Source organism: Orycteropus afer, unplaced genomic scaffold, assembly GCF_000298275.1.
Source record: "Orycteropus afer afer isolate SDZICR_OR568_19922 unplaced genomic scaffold, OryAfe1.0 scaffold00019, whole genome shotgun sequence".
NCBI classification, from domain to species: Eukaryota; Metazoa; Chordata; class Mammalia; order Tubulidentata; family Orycteropodidae; genus Orycteropus; species Orycteropus afer.
In genome coordinates, this window is record NW_006921606.1 from 1,976,409 (window position 1) to 1,998,354 (window position 21,946).

The window sequence follows — 21,946 nt, forward strand, 5'->3', positions numbered from 1 at the left end:
CATGAAAAGCTACCTGAACCTTGATATCCCTGAGCTGCTGAATCTATAACCCCAGAGCCTGCCACTGGATTCCTGTCAGTGAAATAATAAACTGTCATTATTGTTTGGATATTTTGTTATTTATAACCAAAAACCTCCTAACTGCATTAGCCAAGAGGAAATAAACATTTGTGATTTTTTATCACAAGTGGCTCTGAGCCTCCTAGCAACCAAAGCAGAAAGGGAAACGTGATGAATTGCAAAACTCTCACTTTTAGCCTGAAAGAGCTTCTCAGGGAGCCATAGTTGTTGCCCCTAAATTCCCTGTTTGACACTGAATTCCCAGGTGGGAGTTTACAGAGGAGACACTGAGACACATAATTGCCAGATTGTAGAAAAGGGCTTTGCAGTTGAAGCAGTTTTCACATGGCTCTTTCTTGAGACAATTAGGATTTAGATATATAAGGGGAGAGTCAAACCAGAGAGGCAGAGTAGGGTGGAAGTAGAGGTGGGGTTGGCATCCTAGCCCCTCTGCACCCACACTTTCCCACATGGTCAAAAATCCCAAGAATTGAGCAGAGCTCAATGAACACAAACACTGAAGAGATGACCAAGAGAACGGGTCATAAGACAGGATGCAAGGCAGAGCACAGAGGAACTGCCAAGGTTGGAGACTGCCTAACCTTCAGAGCAGGGGAAGGGCTCTGAGCCTCCACTGCTGGTGGGGCTGTGAGAGGATCTGGGTTGCATGAAAAGAGAAATATGAGGGAAAAAGAAGTGGGGCAGGCAAGGAGCCCTGTGTGTGTGTGTGTGTAAGGCTGGACCTAGTTGATGTTTTCTATGGGAAGGGAGCAGGGAAGCTGGAGGTCCACTTTCCCTTGGTCCTTCCTTTGTCTTCATCATTTAAGGCTCAGGCTGACCTGCTGTGCCACGTGTGACATCTGTAGCAACACCTCCCCTTCCAAGGCACGGAGCGTGAATGTTTATCCAGGCCCAGTGAAGGGCCGTCAGCTTCATGGAGTGCCTTTGTAAGCACCACTGGACATCTCATCATTGAATATCCTATAGTCAAGGTATATGGTGCTCTCTCCACAGAAATGCAGTATTTGAAAATTCAAACTAACCAAGCTGGTACTTAAGGAGAAGCCTCTGCTTTGCCAAAGGATTCACTGGAGATTTTCATTAAAAACTGTAGTTTTCCTAGTATAGTATTTTCTGTAGGACATTGTAGTGGGTTGAATGGTGTCCACCAAAAAGTAAGTCTAGGACCTAGTCCCTGGAGCCTGTGCCAACCTTATTTAGCAAAAATGTCTTTACAGATGAAATTAAGTTAAAAATCTTAACTTAATGAGATGAGATCATCCTGGATTACCCAGATAAACAAAATCAATTGTGGTGGAGTTGATTCCAACTCATAGTGAACCCATGTGTCCCATCTAGAACTGCTCCATAGGGCCTTTAAGGCTGATTGTCAGGCCTTTCTCCTGAAGCAGCTCTGAGTGGGTTCAAAATGCCAACCTTTTGGTTAACAGTCAAGGGCTAAACCTTCTGGGCCACCAAGGGACTACAGCCTTAAATGAAATGAGAGGTGCCCTTATAAGAAGCAGCAGAGGAGAAGACACTGACAGAGAGAAGAATGCCATGTGAAAATGGAAGCAGAAATTAGAGTGATGCAGCCCCAACCCAAAGATTTCCTAAAACTAACAGAAATGTGAAGAATCAAGGAAAGATTCTCTTCTAGAGCCTTTGTAGGGAACATGGTCCTGCCAACACCTTGATTTCAGACTTCTGGCCTCCAGAATTGTGAGGGAATAAATTTCTGTTGTTCTAAGCCACCAAAATTATGATAATTTGTTACGGCAATCACAAGAAACTAAAGCAGATTTTAATAGACAAGTAAAAAGAGTCAAATACATTTGGGAGAATTAAACAGGTATCTTTATTGAAGTATCTTGAAGGCATTAATACCATCTGTGATCAAATCAAAGAGATACCCTTGATTAGAAGATGCCCTATTGTCTTAGGTATTACCAAGAAAAGAAAAATGTCCAAGATGAAAAGTCTCACAGGAGATCCTTCCATAAAGCTGGAACAGTAAAATGCTACCCTGTCAATGTAGGAGAAAATGAGAAGTAAGCTTAACACACAGAAATGAAAACAAGAAAGCTCTTGGTCCTTACCTTGGCCGTGATAGAAGGAAGGGAAAGTAGAGAGAAAGAGACTACCCTGGTCATGTGAACTGTAAGCTGGTTTACATGCAGGTTTGCAGTGTGAGGTCACACTGCCTCTGTAGCTTCTCAAGAGGTCTCAGAGGCTGGAGGCCCTAGACTGCTGGCAAAGCAAACACAGCCTCTCTAGAAGAACTGGATTTTAGACCACAGCAATGGTTATCACAAAATAGCAATTGCTACATGTTTCCTAATTTCAGATATGTTAAATTGTGAGAGGAGGTACTGGTGGTTCAGTGGTAGAATTTTCCTTCTTCAAGTAGGAGATCTGGGTTCAATTTCTAGCCAATGCATCTCATGTGTATCCACCACCCATCTGTCAGTGGAAGCCTGCATGTTGCTATGATGCTCAACAGGTTTCAGCAGAGCTTCTAGACTAAGATGGATTAGGATCAAAGGCCTGACAATCTACTTCTGAAAATTAGCCAGTCAAAAACCTATGGATAATGAGTCTGATCAGTAACTAACCATGCAGATGGCCTAGGACCAAGCAGCATTTCATTTCATAATGCAGAGAGTTGCCATGAGTGGGAGCTGACTTGATGGTAGCTAATAACAATGTTGTTGTCGTTGTTGTTGTTGTTATGTGCTGTCGAGTCATCTCTGACTCACAGCAACCCCTCCTTGGGTTTCCGAGGCAGTCTCACTATGGAAGTAGATTGCCCAATCTTCCTTCCGAGGAGTAGCTGGTGGGTTTGAACTGCCAGCCTTCTGGTTAGCAGTCAGGTGCCTTAGGTACTGTGCCACCAAAGCTCCCCAGCTAACAAAATAAAACTGCAAAAATATGTGCAACTTGGAATGAATGAAGAATGGCATATTTGGATGCTTGGTAAACACCAAAAGAAGGGCAGAGCATGCAGCACCAAGGTGCTCTTGGTGCCCAGTGGCAGCAGCAGTTGCTGCTGTCACCATTTGGCAAATACTTACCCAGTGTCAAAGGAACTCTGGTAGCACAGTGCCTAAGGTAGCTGACTGCTAACCAGAAGGTTAGTGGTTCAAACACACCAGCCACTCTGTGGAAGCAAGACTGGGCAATCTACTTCCGTAAAGATTTACCACCTCAGAAACCCAATGGGGGTCGCTATGAGTCGGAATCAACTTGACAACAGTGGGTTTGGTTTTTTTGGTTTATCCAGTATCAAGTACTGAGTGAGGGGCTCCTCCTGCATCTATTTCTGTTGGTCTCACAAGGACTCTGCACAGGGACTAGCTGCTTTAGTGCCATTTCCCAGCATTGAAAATTGAAGCAGTCTGTCTAAGATTGCACAAGGAGGACTTCTGATGAAATAGAGGAATAGGCAGACAAACGACATAGACCCTCTACAACAAAGAAAAGTAAAACCAATTGACAGAGATACAGAAGATAATCCTGGAGCCTGGAGCTTTAAAAGGAACTATACAAAAGTGGATTAGGCACCAGCTAGTGAAAAAACCTAAACGAAAACAGTGAGTACAGAGATGGTCAGAGCTGTGGATTGTCAGCTACTCTGACGGGACCAACAGCCTGAATAATTCCAAGTGGTGTTGAGATCTGAGAATTGACCTAAAGATCAGCCCTGGTCACCAAGGGCTGCAGGGACAACTGCGCTGGTGGCCTATGACTAGGAAGGGAAACAGCAAGGAAGCAGGCAACCTGAGCTGTTGACTTTCTGCTGTCCAGAGGGTGAAGCCATTTTGATTTTACACGTGGCAGCCATTTTGGATATTTAAAGTGACTGAGGGCACATCCATTTTGATGTTTATAAGCAGCGGCCATTTTGGATATTTAAAGTGCCCAAGGGCACAGCCATTTTGAATCTTTACAAGTGGCAACCATTTTGGATTTTAAAGTGATAGCATTCTCATTCGGATTCCAGGGACCTAAGAATAGGCTGTATATGCCAAGGTCATTACGGACATACAAGAGGCTGACAACAGGAAAGGAGACAGGCGGTGAGTGTATAAGTGCTGTCAACTAGTGAATAGAGGAGCATAGCACAGTACTTGCTTGCATAGATAACATATAAACAAAACAAAGAAAACAAAAATCGTGGGCAAGTCACTCCAACATACAATCACCAATTAAATATAAACTCAAAAACGTCACAATGCCTCGGATTCAACATAGCATCACAGTCCACACAAAGAAGCAAGATAAAGCAGGAGAAACAAGGGACCAGAATATAGACCCAAGACACATCCCTGAGGAAGACACAGCATTAGAACTCCCTGATAAGGAACTCAAAAGAATTATATTTAGGTATCTTCAATGAATTGAGAGGCAGATCAAGGAAAACACAATGAATTTTGGAAGAAGAATTTCCTAGAAGAATTTGGAAGAAGAATTTCCCTAGAAGAATTTCGGAAGAAAATACAAGAACAAAATGACAAAATAAATGAAAAATTAGAAAAGATTAAAAATCTACAGATAGAAATCCAGAAGATTAATACTAAATTGTCAGAAATAGATAGCACATTGAAAGGGCAAAGGAGTAGAATTGGTGCAATGCAAGACAGAATTAATGAGGTTGAAGACAAATACCTAAATACTTTTTTGGAAAGGGATCAATCAGAAAAGAGATCAAAACAAAATGAAGAAAGCCTAACGTTCATGTGGGATACTATCAAAAAGAATATTCTATGTGTCACTGGAATTCCAGAACAGGAAGAGAAAAATAAAACCACTGAGAAAATTGTCCAAGTCTTGTTGTAAGAGAACTTCCCCGATATGATGAAAGATGAGAATATATCCGTTCAGGAAGTCCAACAAACCCCAAACAGGAGAGACCTCAAAAGAAAATCAGACATATCATCATCAAACTCATCAAAACCAAAGACAAAGAAAGAATCATGAGAACATGGGAAAAACCAAAAGTTACCTACAAGGGGCAACCAATAAGACTAAGCTCCAATTTCTCAGCAGAAACCATACAGGCGAGAAGGCAATGGGATGGTATATATAAAACCCTGAAAGAGAAAAATTTCCACCCAGGAATTATGTACCCAGCAAAATTGTTCCTCAAATATGATAGTGAAATTAGGACATCTCCAGATAAGCAGAAATTAAGGGATGATAGAACCCAGAAACCAACCCAGCTATAGAAGTATCTAAAGTAAATAAGCCTACAGGATTGTAAACAGGGAACCAGAGACATCAATTGACAAATGAGGACAACTACAAACCAAAAAGAGGGAGAAAACGATGTCATTATAGAACTTCTAGATGGTAGGGAAGTCAAGACAACTACAAGATAGAACGGACAGTTTGAAACTTGGGAAGAAAACTACAAATCACAGGGTAACCTCAAAGAAAAATGATAAACCTTCACATCAAAATAAAAAAGAGGACCAGCACAAATATTTAACAAAAGCAACAAAGGAAGTGATAACACAATTCATAAACAAAACGAGCCCAGTATAGAAAATTGTACGGAACAAAGAAATTGACACCACAAAAAAGCACATAACAAAAATGACAGCAACAAATTCATATTTGCTGATAATTACATATCTGGCAAGGGACTTATCTCTAAGATTTATAGAAAACTCCAAATGCCTCAACATGCCTCAACAACAAAAGAATTAACCATCCAATTGAAAAGCGGGCAGAAAAGATGAATAGACAGTTCACCAAGGAGGATATTCAGGTGGGCAGCTAATACATCAAGAGATGCTCACAACCATTGGCCATCAGAGAGATGCAAATCAAAACAACAATGAGACACCGTCTCACCCCAGCACTGATGGCAAGGTTCAACAAGACAGAAAATAACAAACACTGGTGGGGATGTAGAGCAATTGGGACTCTCGTATACTGCCGGTGGAACTGTGAAGTGATACAACCACTGTGGAAAGCAATATGGAGATTCCTTAGAAAGCTGGAATTGGAGGTAGCATTTGACCCAGCAATCCCATTACTAGGTATATATCCTAGAGAGGTGAGAGCCAGGACAGGAACAGATGTATGTAACATATATACTCATGTTCATGGCAGCACTGTTTACAATAGCAAAAAGATGGAAACAACCTACATGCCCATCAGCCGAAGAGTGGATGACCAAACTATGGTACATACACATAATGGAATGTTATGCAGCACTAAAGAATAATGTAGAGTCTGCAAAACACTGCATAATATGGATGAACTTGGAGGACATTATACTGAGTGAAATAAGTAAATCACAGAAGGACAATAAAATGCATTAAAAAAGAAAAAAAAATTGCACAAGGTGTAAGTGGTAAAATTGGGATTTGAGCCTATGTTCTTCTCTAGTATCCTGGAAGTGGTATCTATTACACAACCTTGAGGGACACCATCTTGGCCCACAGAACCTTGCAGAATTACAAAAATACATTTTTCCAGTAAAATGTTTATTGCCCTGGCAGTTGCCATTGATCTAATTATGAGTCATGGTGCCCCATGTGTTTCAGTAGGGATTTTATGACTGTGACTTTTAGATGCAGATTACTACGCCTTGCCTCCACAGCACTCCTGAGTGGGTTTGAACTGACAACCTTTCAGTTAGTAGCCTAGCACTTAATCATTTGTGCCACCAGGGACTCCATCTAATGCCTAAACAGAGGCAATTTTTGAATCACACTCCAAGTGGCTGTGTAAGGTCTTCTATTATTCAGTGGTCTTGGTTGTTCTGAGTATTCCTTAGCTCCAGTTGGACAATCTTGCATTTAACTGTAACGAGATCAACTGTGAGCACAAGGACACATCATTCAGTAACATCTTCCCTGTGACTCGTCCTTTTTCCTGATGTGGGAAGAATTTAAGGTAAACATCACATCTCTATATTAGCATTTTCTAAAATGTCTGCAATATGACTAGGTTCCAATCACCTTTCTGGTCCATGTTCTGCCTGTCCCTTAGCCTACTGACCTCAATCTAGAGAAGCAGCTGGTCCCCACCTCAAAGCTGTGCAGCCCTCAAGGGTTGGCTGGAGAATTGGACCCTGAGTAATAAATCCTCTTCCTGCAGGAAGATAAGTTTTATTACAGATCCTATCACAATGCAAAGGTACTGGTGATTGAGCTAATCCTGTCACCATGTAATCAATAGGAAACTCACAGGAGATTTGATTTAGGATGTTCATTTTGGGAAGCTGGTCTTCCTATAACATTGGAGCCAAGATATTGCCTGGGTATTTCCACAACAAATGGGAAATTTAGCCTGAAATGGCCAGATCCATTAATAAAATAAATTCAGATCTCTCCAAATAAAAATTCAGATGCATTTTCATCTCCTCAGTTCAGTGGGCTGAATCCCTTAATCTGCCAAATTATTATGGAAAAGCCCTTACCTTCTGCCCATCAAAATCACCATCTTGGGAGCACCCTTGGGAGGCATGGGCTGCTTCATCCTAACTGAATCTATGTACAATGTGGCTATCTTGATGAGGGCCACATTTTTTAAAATGCAGAAAACACAGGAGCTGGGAGGAGTCTGAGAGACAGCTGTGCTAATGGGGGCCAAAAAAGAGACATGTGCTGCCCAGAGGTCTTGTTGCTAAGTGGCAGAGCAAGGTCTCTAACCCAATCCACTGATCTGCCCAGCGTCCCTCCTCTGCAGGCCAAATGGCTGGGCATCCTGTCAGGCTGAGACTGCTGAAGGATCTGGGCTGTTTCTGCCCAGCAGGTCTCTCTAGACTACCCCTTTGGTATTAGGGCCTATGTCTCTCAAGTAGAGCAGCTGTGAGCAGGGTAGAGAAGCATTCAAGCCATCTGTAGAAGGAAAATGAAGAACCCAGATTCTGCAATGTGGGACAGGCCTGAAGTGTCTGCCTGCCCTGGGAGCTGGCCCTACTTGGCCAGGGGAGGGCAGGGTGGAGAAATAGAATCTAGTGCTGAAATGGGAAGTTCATTAGGAAATCAATTCCTACATGCCAGGAGGGGACCTTGTGAATGTGGATTTGGCATTTCCAGGTCGGGCCTCCCACCACGCCTCCTGTTCTCCCACCTCCATTAGGGAGTGACTCACGCTTGCAGAAAGGATGAATCATGTAGGTTACGAAACCAAAGGGCTCCCGAGAAGAAGGGTGGAAAGGACCTCAGGAAGCCATCTCAATGGATTCTGCCGTGTCCCAACCTCTTTTTGCCCCCTCATTCATCTGCATTTGCCAAGCCACAGACTTAAGAAAGTGAGTTCTGCCAGGCACTCCAACAGAAGGGACTGCTCCTGAAGGCTGAGCATTAGAGAACCTGAGGGTTTTGTTTTCACTTCAAGGCCTTTTTTTTTTTTTTTTTTCCATCACTCCTGAAGGATTTTTAGCTGAACATTTGCTTTTGCACATGCCAAGTGAGACCAACAGGTCTTGGGAGGGCTAGGAGAAGAGACCCTCCCTATAGTAATCCTTGCCTGTCCCCATTTGCTTGCTGATGATGTGAGTGAGGCATGTCCACAATTCTCCAGGGTGCTCTGGACACTTATCTATTGGATTCCAGGCTGCTCCTTGCAGCAAGGGAAAGGAAGATTCAACTCTCTATCATTGACTGGCCTAATCCAGTGGATGCTTCTGAAAGTATTCACAACCTAAAGTGCCTAGCACATGGCAGACCTTGGGCTCAGGAAAACAAACATTTACTGAGAGCTCATGGAATCTCCAAAACAGTTTATGGAGCAGATACTATTGCTAGTTGGATTTTACAGGTTGAGCCACTTTAAACCAACCACTCCCCGCCCCCTGAAAAATAAATATACCTATTGCCATCCAGTCCATTCTGACTCATACATACCTACACTATTACAGTAGAACTACCCCACAGGGTTTCAAGGCTGTCAATCTTTAGGAAGCAGACTGCCTCATTTTTCTCCTTTAGGGTACCTAGGGAGCTCTGGTGGTATAGTACCTAAGGCATCTACTAACCAGAAGGCTGGCAGTTCAAACCCACCAGCCACTCCTCAGAAGGGAGGTTGGGAAATCTACTTCTGTAGTGATACCACCTCAGAAACCCAAGGAGGGGTCACTATGAATCGGATCTGATGGCAGTGAGTTTGGTTTTTTATTTTGGGGGTTTGAACCTTTGACCTTTTGGTTAGCAGCGGAATGCTTTAATTACTGTGCCACCAGAGCTCCTTGGCTGTACACAATACTGAATGGACATCCTGGGGAATCACCCGCACAGACTGACCAGGTGGGCTATCTCTTCCAGACTGTACCCTTAGGATTCTCATGTCAACTTAATTTGCCAAATGCCTTTGCCCTCCATTCAACCTGCCCCTTCAGTCAGGCCTGTTCCTGCGTAGCCTTGACCCAGTGCTTTTAGTGCAGCTTCTTTAACTTCTTTCCACTTGCAAGCCCACTGCCTCAGCTTCAGGTAAGGAAGGATACCTGGCCTCTCAAACTGGAACTTGGCGCCTGCAGGCTGTCTGACCCGTGGGGAGGGCTCAGGCCTTAGCCCACTAGCCTAAGGAACAGGGACTCAGCTAAAACACATGGGGCTGGGGCCGCAGCTCTGGCCATCCTGTGTCCCAAGTCTCCGAAAGCCAGTGGACAAGTTCCCGGGTGGTTGGGGCGTTTGGGCAGCCCCTGAGACCGCCTACCGCCCGGATGGTCGAGGGACCACGGCTGCCCACCGCAGGCGCGCGGGCCAAAGGGCGGCCGCCCGACAGCGCGGGCGGGAACGCGCCGCGGTCACCTCCTCCCTCTTTGCGCCCGCCCGCGGCGGCAGCGGCGGCGGCGGCGGCGGCGCTTCCCAGGCGCGGAGCGGCTTTAAAAGGCGGCACCCCACCCCCCTCCCGGCGCACTCGCCGCTCGGGCTCCGCGCGAGGCTGACGCTGCCATGCCTTCGCGCGTGCCGCCTGCGCCCGGGCCCCTGTCGTTGCCTCTGGTCGCAGCCCCAGCCGCTGTGGATGCGGAGGGCGCTGGGGCCGCGCGAGGCCCCGGCGGGGCCCGGCTCCGGCCGCTTGCGCCGCGCCTCTGGAGCTGGCTGCTGCTGCTCGCGCTGCCCGCCTCCGGCTCTGCGCTGCCACCGCCGCGCCCCGTCTACACTAACCACTGGGCAGTGCAAGTACTGGGCGGCACGGCCGCGGCGGACCGCGTGGCTGCGGCGCACGGCTACCTCAACTTGGGCCAGGTGAGTGCGGTCGGCCCAGTGCGCCCAAAACTTTCCCGGCCAGACTGGCGCGGCGAGGCGCGAGGGGGCGCCTCTGTCGCCTGCTGGAACTGCAGAGCAGCTGCTGCGCGGGTCCAGGGTGCACGGTCCCGAGGGACTAGGGGCGGCTGAGACGCGCTGGCGAGGTGTTGCCCCAGGGGCGCGGCGCGCGGGACAGTTGGTGGGGAGGTCAGAGTGTCCACTCAGGCTTGCTGCGCCTAGAGAGGTCCCCGGGCGGTGGCCTCAGGCTCTTGCGATTGGCAGTGCGGCCTCCAAGCCGAATCCATCGGGGACACCTGTCTGACCGGGCTGGAGAGGGACCCTTCGTGGAGGCTGTTCTCTGCCTGCGGGTTTTATTCTCTGTGCCCATCACTTACTCTGTGGCCCCCGACCCCCGGCCCTGCCAGCTCAACCCTTGTGCCCTCGACCAAAGGCTCGGGGTTCTGGACCCTGTGGGGGCGCCAGTCAGCTCTTTTGGTGACAGGCGGTTGGCTTGGGTATCTGGATTTGCGTTAATGGGTGTACGCAGCTCCGCAGGAAGATCACCAAGTGCCTTCGCTCGAGGGCAGGAGGTGGGGGTCCTGCGTTAGAAACTTTTGGGGGCAGGCAGGAAAGTTGCTTTGCTTCTGCGTTCCTCTGCGGTTCGAATGACAGCTCCGCAAACTAGCTTTGTGACCGAGGTAAGTCAGTTGGCTGAGCTGCCCATCTTGTTCCTCTGTACGTACTGGGCAGTCAGTCCCTGCCACGTGCAGTTTTCGAGACAATCCGATGAGGTCCACCCGCCGACGCCTGGCTCACTGCATACGTATTACAGTGCCTGAGTCGGTCCTCCGCCTCTGCCCTGCACAGGAAGAGGGGAAAACTCTGAAGGGACTGCCTAGGCAGAGCGCTTTGGGTGGAACTTTGATGCGGATTTATGGCCAATAGAGTTGCCTCAGCAGGCTCAGGAGTGAGGTCCTGAGGGGGAACTCTCCATGCAGTTAACAAATCTAGCCAACTACACACTCAGAGGATCTAGTGAAGTGACAGGGACACGCTGCTTAATAACTCAAACCCTGTTGCCAGGCAGTGTTAAATTTAGTTTCATCATTATCCCTGACAGAAGCCAGCAAAGTGTGGTGCATCTCTAGTATAAATGACATTTCTTCTACATCTGAAGTCCCATGCTGATACTGCTAATGGAAGGTGTGTCGCCTTCCAGAAGAGTAGATTCTGCCATTTGAACTACACTTCACAAGGCCGGTCAGAGTTTACCTGAAAGAATGCAATCAAGTCTTTGGTATATCTTTTTTTTTTTTTAATTTTGGCTGCTCAGATCTCTTCAAATATCCTGTGATTTAAGAGTCTGTGGTTGAGTAGCACTGACTTGTTTCTCTCTGCAGCTCCTAAATCTTCTGGCTGGTTGTCCAGGGTAAAGATGGGGTTCCTCAGTGTTCCACACTGGTCATGACCCCTCTTGTTTGCTTAGAGCTTCTGCCATACTTGACTGCCCTGCCCAGGTGGCCTGGTAATTTGTCTCCAGCTAAAAGTGACTCAGACTGCCCAGTAATTTACAAAGTGTTTAGGTTTCTGGTTCCTATAAGAAGGTTGCTGAAGTTGAGCTGTGAGCTTCTGAGAACACTGCAACAGAGGCAGAGATGCCATTTAACTCCTCTTGCAGCTCCTGTCTATAGAATTTAAAACTGCCAAGCCTGGCAGTTGAAACATCTTATGTCAGACTCATTGAGGGGCTTTATGCACAGAATGCACAATACCTACTTTGCCTGTGGGAGATGAGGTTCCTCCCCATATGCACTCCCTCTATCTGGGGATGTTTTAGGGACTCTCTGCAGGCACCCTAGCTCTGAAGAATGCAACTAGTGTGGAGTCCACAGCTTGGTCACAGTAGACATGGGGCTGGGTAGCAATGCTGTGGAGACATTCACTACTGAGGAAGTAGTTTGTTGGGAACACAAGCCATCCCAAAGGCAGAGGGGGGCTCCTGTGTATGATTACAAGGAGGGCCTATTACTCTTTATTCCCCAACCAGCTTTTTTCTTCCCCCTGTAAGTGCACTGCTAATGTGGAAAAGGCCTGAAGCAGTCCAACCTCTATTCACTCAAAAAGAACTCTTCAAAAATCCTATTTACCTTTTTTTTTTTCAGCCAGGAGAATTTGTGACTCATAAATTAGACGTAGATATAATTAGCTTTGATTTGTAGATGAGTAAACTGAGTGAAGCAAGGAAAGAGAACTGCTTGCATCTATGTAGAAGAAGCATGTGTTACCTCTGTCAATTCTGCTTCCTGCTCTGTGTCTCCTTCTGATTCCCTGGTCTAAGATCTTCTCGGTGTGACTCTCTCTCCAAACTCTTAATGGGCAATTAGTGGTAGTTCTGTACCTGCCCTGACTCACAGGGATTTGTGTTGTGTGCTGAGTTCTTGCTTGATTGTTTTACTTTCCTTCATGTAACTATTTTACATGGTCCAAAGGTAGAGTAGTGGTTGGTTGTTCACCTTTCTTGAAACATGGATCCCTTTCAGACTCTGATGAAGGCTCTGGATTCTTTCCACTGAAAACACAGTCAGTAGCAAACTAGGCTTGCCTCTTTTTGCTCCTCTATTCAGCATTGTAGGAGTCCCTGGGTGGTACAAACAGTTATGTGCTCCACTACTAACTAACTGAAAGATTGGTGGTTTGCATGCACCTAGAGGTTCATCAGAGGAAAGGCCTGGCAATATGCTTCTGAAAGGTTGTAGCCTTAAAAACCCTATGGAACATAGTTCTGCACTGACACCCATGAAGACAACTGGTTTGGTTGGTTTTTTGGTATTCAGCATTGTATTGAAGGCCCTAGCTAATGCAACGAAATTTAAAAAAGAAAAAGGAATCAAGGTTTGGAAGAGTTAAATTTTTCATTATCAATAGATGACTTAACTATCAACCAACATGGATACTCCAAGAGACACTAGAGACTATTAGAACTAATAAGAAAGTTGACCAGATTGCTTGATTAATAATAACTGCCTATACAACAGCAACATCTGAATATATAAAAGAAATTATAATTAACTCTGGCATAAAGATTATAAGGTAGTGTAGTGCCTAAAGGCACTTCACTGCTAACCAGAAGGCTGGCAGTTCAAACCCACCAGCCACTCCTCGGAAGGAAGATGGGACAATCTACTTCCCTAGTGGCACTGCCTCAGAAACCCAAGGAGGGGTTGCTATGAGTCGGGTCCGACTCAACGGCACGTAACAACAACAACAATAACAACAGGAATAAATCTAAAAAGGCAAAGTGAGACTTTTATGGAGAAAATTACAAAATATTTAAAAGAAAGATTGGAAAAAGAGGGTCTGAATTAATGATATATTAAATCATAATAAGAAATGAAAAGGTCTGAATAAATGATACACTGTGTTCATGTATGGGAGGACTTAATGTCACCCAAACCATAAACCAAACCCACGCTGTTGAGTCGATTCTAATCATAGTGACCCTGTAGGAAGAGAACTGCCCCATAGGATTTCCAAGGCTGTAAATCTTTGCAGAAGCAGACTGTCATCTTTCTCCCACAGAGCAGCAAGGGGGTTCGAACTGCTGACCTTTCAGTTAGCAGGTGAGTGCTTATTTCACCACCAAGGCTCCTTAATGTCACAGTTCTCCCCACCCCCAATTCATCTATAAACTTGATATAATATAGTAAGTCCCAACAAGATTTTATGTGATATATGAAGTCATTCAAACTGATTCTAAAATGCATATGGAAGAGTATGATCCAAGAATAGCTAAGACAGTTCTAAGAAAGAGGAACAAGGCGGGTGTGTGTGTGTGTGTGTGTGGAGCAAGAGTTACCATAAAGCTGAGGTTATCACAACAGTTTGGCATTGGGTCAGTGGTGGTCTAATCCATCAATGGAATAGACTCAAACACAAGCATATATGAGAACTTGTCAATACAAGCAGAAGAGTTACAAATGGATGTGGGTAAGATGGGCTATTTAGTAAGTGGTGCTGGGAGAATTGACCTCCCCATGGAAAAACAGTTTTAGCCTCAATCCACACTATATGCAACAATAAATTCTAGATAGGATTAAAAGCCTGAATGGGTACAAAACCTTTAGAAGTAAATATTAGAATATGTTTATGACAATTTAACAAAACACAAAATGAAGAAATTAAATGAGGAAAAATTGATGAATTAGAATAAAATCTACATGTCAGAAGCCAAAGCCACTGCCATGGAATTGATTCCAACTCTAGTGACCTTAATAGGACAGAGTAGAATTGCCCTATAGGGTTTCCATGACTATAAATCTTTATGGAAGCAGACTAACTCGTTTTTCTCCTGCAGAGCGACTGATGGGTTAACCTTTGGGTAAGCAGGTGAATACCTTAACCACTGTGCCATCAGAGCTCCTTTAAAGATATTATAGCAAAGTTGTATTGTTGTTGTTATGTCCCCTTGAATTGGACCAAACTCATAGCGACCCCTCCTTGGGTTTCTGAGGCAGTATCACTACGGAAGTAGATTGCCCAACCTTCCTTCCGAGGAGTGCTGGTGGGTTTGAACTGCCAGCCTTCTGGTTAGCAGTCAAGCGCCTTAGGCACTATGCTACCATAGTAAAGTTAAAAAGCAATTAATAGACTAGAAAAGTACTGGTAACATAAATAACAAACACCAAATTAGTGTCTAGATTCCAAAAATCTATCGATCAATATGAAAGGTTAAACACCAGGTAGAAAGATGAAGAAAGTATGTGAATAGAGAATTTAGTGAGGAGGAAATCCAGATGGCCAATAAACATAAGAAAATATGCTCACCTTACTCAAGGGAAATAAACCTAGGGCAACAATGAGACACTTCCTCACACCTATCTGATTGGCACCCATGGAAAAGTGTTAACATCAAGTGTTGGCAAGGGGAACTTCAACCTGCTGTGGTTGGAAGTGAAAATTGGTATCATGCTTTGGAGAGCAGTTTGGCAATGCATAAGCCAGTTGCCCTAAAGTCGATCCTGACTCATGGTGACCCCATCTGTGTCTGAATAGAACTGTGCTACATAAGGTTTTCAATGGCTGATTCCTCAGAAGTAGATCACCAGACCTTTCCTCTGAGGTGCCTCTAGGTGAATTTGAACCACCAACCCTTTGGTTAGCAGCTGAGTACGTTAACCATTTGCAACCCAAAACCAAAACCTATTGTTGATGAGTCAATTCCGACTCATAGTTATCCTATAGGACAGAATAGAATGCCTCATAGGATTTCCAAGGCTGTAATCTCTATGGAAGCAGACTGCCACATCTTTCTCCCACAAGAGTAGCTGGTGGGTTCAAACCACCAACCTTTCTGTTAGCAGCCAAGCACTTTAACCACCGTGCCACTAAGGTGCTTTGTTAACTATTTGCAAGTGAAGCTGAATTGCCCCAACAAGCCCACATCAAGGCTTGTACTTGAGAACTCTTACACGTGTGCACAAGACATGTATGGGAATACTCATCGAGGTGTTTGTTAAATGAAGGAGGAAAAAATCAATCCAGTTGCTATCAAGTCAGTTCTGACTCATGGCAACCCCATGTATGACAGAGTAGAACTATGCTCCATTGGGTTTTTAATGTCTGCTGACTTTTTGAAAGTAGATTGTCAGGCCTTACTTCAAAGTGCTTCTAGATAAATTTGAGCCACTAACATTTGGTTAGTAGCCAAACACTTAACTGTTTGTGCTACCCAAGGTCTCATAAAAAATAATGATTAAACAAAGACAAGTATTTATGTAAACGTAAAAAAAAATACACAAAGCAGTATTATATTATTTATGAACGCTTAACATTAAGCATGGGTGGAGCTAATGGTTAAGCACTCGGCTACTAGCCAAAAGGTTGGTGGTTTGAGTCTACCCAGAAGGGCCTTGGAAGAAAGGCTTGGTAATCTATTTCCTAAAAAAGCAGCTATTGAAAACCCTGTGGAGCATAGTTCTACTGTGACACACATGGGCTCACCATGAGTTGGAATCAGCTCTACAACTAGTTTTACATACATGCATTTATATACATAAACACCTACACACATATGCATACATACACATATACGTAAGATGTTAAAGGAACAGAAAAATAAAAGAAAAATGCACATAACGTACGCACAGGGTTGTTCCTGAAACACATCTGTACAGACCCCAGGTTGGGCCAATCCACTTGTCAAAGGCCATTGCGACCCAGAGGACAGAATGCCTAGCTGCAGCTACTTGGAGGCAAAGCAGCACCCGGAACCAGGAAACCCAGCTCCCACCTTGTTGCCCATTCCCTCCATGTATTTCTTTCTCCTGCCAGTCATCTCTTGCAGATGTGGGCACTCCCTCACTCTGACCTATTGTTACCTTTGACATCGGTGATCTGACATCGGTGACTCCTAGAAAAGTGAATTTGTTTACGTGAAGACGATGGCAGCAAAATGCTCTCCACAAAATGAATCATAACAGCTCAGCATCTGCACCTGGTGGAAGTGATGTTTATCTAGAAGGTGGCACTCATACACCATACTTCCCCTTGCATTTTTACTTTGCCTAGGGTATTGAGCTAATTTGTTGGTTCTGAGGCTGAACATAAAAAGACAGGGCTAGCTGCCAGGGCCCTAAAAGATCTAAGAGCCTTAAATGATTTTGAACTTGCCTTAAGTAGCTTTACATAAACTAGCTACTGTGTAGGCCATACGTGGCCCAGAATTTCAGATGGGACTACGTAATTCATTTGTCAGCAGAGGAAAGTTGTCACGCTGCAGATAGCTTGCTCTTGTAAAGGAAAACAAGCTAAAGCCTTAAAAGGGGATAAAAGAATGGGCCAGAACTTGTTCCGACCAAAGTGTTGCCAGTTCAGGAGGGGCAAGGGGGAGCTCAAATCCAGTCACCTGTGACCTAGTTCTCTGGTATTGATTTTCAGTCTGATGCTCTCTTGTTTTTTTGCTTTGAGCCTAGAATGTTGTTCATGACTGGCCTGGGTGTGTGCTGGGGAACACAGTTAAACTCATTGTATCATACCCTCCCATTTGACATGTTTTTTAGATGTTCACAGATTTAAGTGGACAGGGTCCTTATTTGAGTAGACTGACCCCTCAAATCATTGGGCTGAGGAGGAGAGGAGTGACCGAAGCTGAACTGGCCACTGTGTATGGATCCTGGAAAGCTTCAGAAAGCAGTTGACCAGAAGTCTTGGCGGTTTTTTTATGGGGGTGCTCCAGCTTGTGGGTTCTTGCAGCAACCCTACAGGTGGTATCACAGCCCTGGTGTACTGAGAGAAAACCTTAGGTCTAATTAGAATCTAACTTGCTGCTCATCATACACTAGTGACTGACAGCCAGGGCCTGAACCCCCCACCCCTTCCCCACTCTCCTTCTTACACTGTCAGCCTTTGGCAAATGACCTTATCTCTGCTTCAAGAAAAAGGGTAGACCATCAGCGAGGCAACCTCTCAATTCTGGCTGCTGCTGAGCCTGAGTGGACCTGCCAGCCTCTGCTTTTCCTTCCCTTCTACCTGGCTCTGACATGTGCATACGGACACATACACATATCACACACATACTACACACAAAGACATCACACAGAGACACACAGATATCACATATACCCTGTACACACAGACATACAAACCACATATACCACACATATCCCCCCCGCAGACACACACAGACACACATCACACACAAAGATACATACCACACACAGACTCACAGACATCACACATACCCTTTATACACAAATATACAAAGAACACACTATACACACACATCATGCACACATACCCAAGACACACACACACACACCACACACACCTATACAGGCATATATAGACACAAGACACCACACACATACACAAACACCACACACACACAAACACCACACACACACAAACACCACACACACATACACATACACACCTTTGCAGGGACCCAATGCAGGACATTAGCACTTTCCTATCAGAAGAGTTTGGGCTGGCAGCTCTGAAAACACCCAGCTTCTTCTGGTCCTCCTAGGATGTCACACCCAGTTGCTCAAACTCTGCATTTATCCAAATGAAGTGATTATCCTTTACTCCAGACTCCTTCTATGTGTGCTTCCTGTCTCCAGAAAGGAACCACCTTCTATCCAGGGGCCTCAGCTAGAGACCCAGAAATCACCTCACTCCACTTAACCCTGTTCCTCACACCCAATCTATACTTAACCTGTCTCTTCCTCCTGAAGGCCTTGCAAGTCCCCCTGTTTTTCCCATGCACACTGCCCACCACAGGCCCAGATGGTGCCTACATTTGCTTCTTGCCTGTCTGTATTGCCCCCTCCTCCCTGCCTTCTGCCCTGGCTCCTTCAGCCCTGCCACTCTCCTGCTTCACACCCCTTGATGACTTCCCACTGCTTTCCCAGGAAAGCCCAAGCTCTGAACATGCCTTCCAAGGCCCTTTGTACCTGCTTTCCACCCTCTTTCATTTCTGTCCCCTCCCTCTGCCTACTCCACCCCAGCTCTTGCTGTGGCTACACTGGTTCCTTTCTCAGTGCTGGTGCTTACATGTAAGCTTTCTGATACTGCCCTTTCTGCCTAGAATGGCTTTCCCCATCTACCTGGTTAGCCCTCCTCCTTCACGTCTCAGCCCATTGCTGTCTCCCTTGGTGGCCTGCCCTGTGCCTCGTCTCCCTGACCTGCCCTATTCTGGGCAGCCGAACCCACAGTATCATGACATTGCCTTTGAAGTTGTCTTTTTTTTTTTGCCAGTGGACACTGGGGTTGCTTGGTGAGTCAGTCCAGGGTCAATCCTCCATCTGCCTTCTAAAATCTTCTCCAAGTCCCACTCTACTATGTCCTTGAGAGGTGAGAAGTCACAAAAGGGCTGTCTTTAGCTGTGTTGTGCATTCACGCTGTCATAGGCTCTCACTGGTGCAAGGCCCTCAGGGAGAGTAAGATGGGGCCCCGGCCTCACAGAGTGTTTTATGGAGGAGAAAGTGTGCAGATTTGTGAAAGAGTGCAGTTAGGCCTATGCATTTTAGTGTTAAAGAAAGAAGCCATCTCTACTTACTGCTTTCAAAAATCTTAATCCACTGTTTTTTGGAGTTACTCAGTTTTGTGTGCATGGGGATGCCCTTTTGTGTGACACACTCCAGTTTCTATATGTGTGCATGGCATGACCCTTTTGCATGACACACTTTAATTTGTGTGTTGGGGTTGCCCTTAACTGTGACATTCTCTAGTTTGTGTGCATGGGGGGGGGGGGACGTTTCTCCCCTTGAAAGTTTGTATGTGTGTATGTGTGTGTGTGTATACACTCCTCCCCATGAAACACTCCAGTTTGTATGTGTGTTGGGAGGGGGGCTTCCTCATGACACATCCAGTTTGTGTGTATGCCTAGAGATGCTGCTTCCTGGGGCATGCTCCAGTTTGCTTCCAGATCAGGTCAGCAGCCTGATGTGCCCCCAGCATGGTTTAGCAGTACCCTGGAGCTCACCAAGGATGCTTTAGACCCAATAGGCTGTCATCCTGTCAAAATGTCTGTCTTCCTGGTATCCTTGTGCCTCAGCTGCTTGAGGAGTCTGAAGACTCAGTGCCAGTGCAAGGCCCTCTGTCCAGCCCTGTAAGAATGGTGATGAATAGCCCACCAGCTGTCAGGAGCCTCACACTCAGTGGAATGGGACTGGCAGCCTTGGGTTCCCATAGTAACCAGCCCGTCAATGCCCTCAGTGTCAGATGATGGCACCACAGAAAGGAAGAAACAGTCTCATTGTCTCTCCCTTGGCTGCCTGAGCATAAACAAGCCACATGCCGTGGGGCCTGACAACTCCAGGCGCAACGTGGCCACTCTGCTGATTGCACATGGACACACTTGCTGAGCTTGGCTAGAAAGGGGCCATCGATTTCCGTTTTCTCACCCTCCTTGGGACCTCTTGAGATCCTGCCAGTGGCTAGCAACATTCATTACCAGAGTCCTTGTCAGGCAAATTGGTTCCTCAGGGGGAGAAATGGCAGCCAGACTCCATTCACCGTGGGGTACATTGTGGCAAGGAGTAAACTGGTATCTCATGTCAGCAGTTGTGTTTTGAAAGGAACCTCAATTTTCAAATCTTCCCCCATTGATGCAAAATACTGAGTTGGCCACTTTCAGAGAAAATCTTCTAGGTTCATTCAGCCACACTGTCCTTCTTACCAACACAAGGCCCAAGTCCCACCTTGACAGTCAGTGCCAGACCCTCTTCTGGGGCCAGGTTCAGGAAGTTAGAGGAGGGGAGGTGGATTAGCTAAGGATCTTCTCTCCTGAGGCTAGGCCTGCAATTACCCCATGAGGATGCCCACACATGCCAAACCTCTGCTGGCTCTTTCTCAGTTAATGGTGCTGCCATTCCCTGTCCTCCAAGCCAGGAATCAGGGCAGCACCCTAGGTTTCCCCTCCCCTCATGCCTCATCCACAGTCCTGTTCATTCCCTCTACCTCCTATCTATGCTGCATCCACCCAACAGGCCTCCTCCTGTGCCCTCACCTCCTCTATACCTTTATTACTGCCTTAGTGCTCTCCCTGCCACTCACCTCTGCCATTTCCAACACTGATGACATAGTGCCTAAGGCATTTGACTGTTAACCAGAAGGCTGTCGGTTCAAACCCACCAGCCACTCCTCAGAAGGAAGGTTGAGCCATTTACTTCCATAGCGATACCGCCTCGGAAACCCAAGGAGGGGTCGCAATGAGTCGGATCTGACTCCACAGCAGTGAGTTTGACCAGGGAGGCAATTCTTCAGGACCGTAGCTCTCATGTGTTGCTTTCCTGCTTTCAAACCATCAGAGGCTCCTGCACAGCAAAGCATGACACATTCAGCTCCTAGTGAGCTGCCATTCCCTGTGCTGTATGTATCCTCAGCCGCAAACTTCTCACTTTTACCATAGGCACCAGAACTTCCAGACCTCTGGAGTTTTGGAACCTGTCCATATCCTTTTTCTTTCTTTTGTACCTGCTGCTATTGTTGTTTTAACTTGGGTGTCTAGTGTCCCATGGTCTACCTGGAGAACTCTGCTCTTGGTCAGGAATCAGAAATGTTTCCTGAGCTGTCTGCTAGCCACCACCCCCCACCCCCCCCAGCCCCCGCCATGTGCCTATTTTACCAATCTTGGGTTGGCATATTTGCCTCACTCACTGTTATTTCCTCAGTCCTAGCACAGTTCCTGACATAGAAGATTAGTGAGTGAGAAACTGTTAGGATATTTCTGTCCCAGGACCTGCTGTCTCCATTACCTTCACTTCTGCTGTAGCTCTAGGAGACTTGTGGGTGACAAATATTTATGATGTCTCTTTGTGGTCAAATATCGCTTGAATTCTTCCTTGCCACCTATTAGTTCCCTGCAGCTGGGCCTTCCCACACCCCCAGGAGTGGAGTGCTCCAAGAATCCCCTGAGGGACTCAGGAATCCAGGCTGCACCATCCTCAGTCACTCATGGTTAGGGGTGCCATGTGGTGTTCAGTGGCAAAACTGGCCAGCCTAGCTGAACCCAATGTACTAGACTAGTCAGAAGTAAAGTGTGCAGAAGAATAGAGAGTGTGCCAAGAAAATAACCGAGGAAGAGCACTGGGGACCCCAAAGGAGTGGGAGTAAGGGAATAAAAGAAGTCTGAAAGGGAGGAACAGAAAGAAAAGGAGGCACAGTGCCCTGGGGCC

The 21,946-nt window shown here is 46.0% G+C and overlaps 1 protein-coding gene across 1 annotated transcript in view; it reads left to right on the top strand.

Annotated features, from left to right (window-relative positions):
- The first annotated feature begins 9,974 nt into the window (after positions 1-9,974).
- The window catches only part of PCSK6 (proprotein convertase subtilisin/kexin type 6), a 404,303-nt gene continuing 392,331 nt past the window's right edge, over positions 9,975-21,946 (top strand). The window contains exon 1 of the mRNA XM_007959931.2: positions 9,975-10,268. Within this exon, the coding sequence (XP_007958122.1) occupies positions 9,975-10,268 (294 nt within the window). The remainder of the gene's footprint in view (positions 10,269-21,946) is intronic.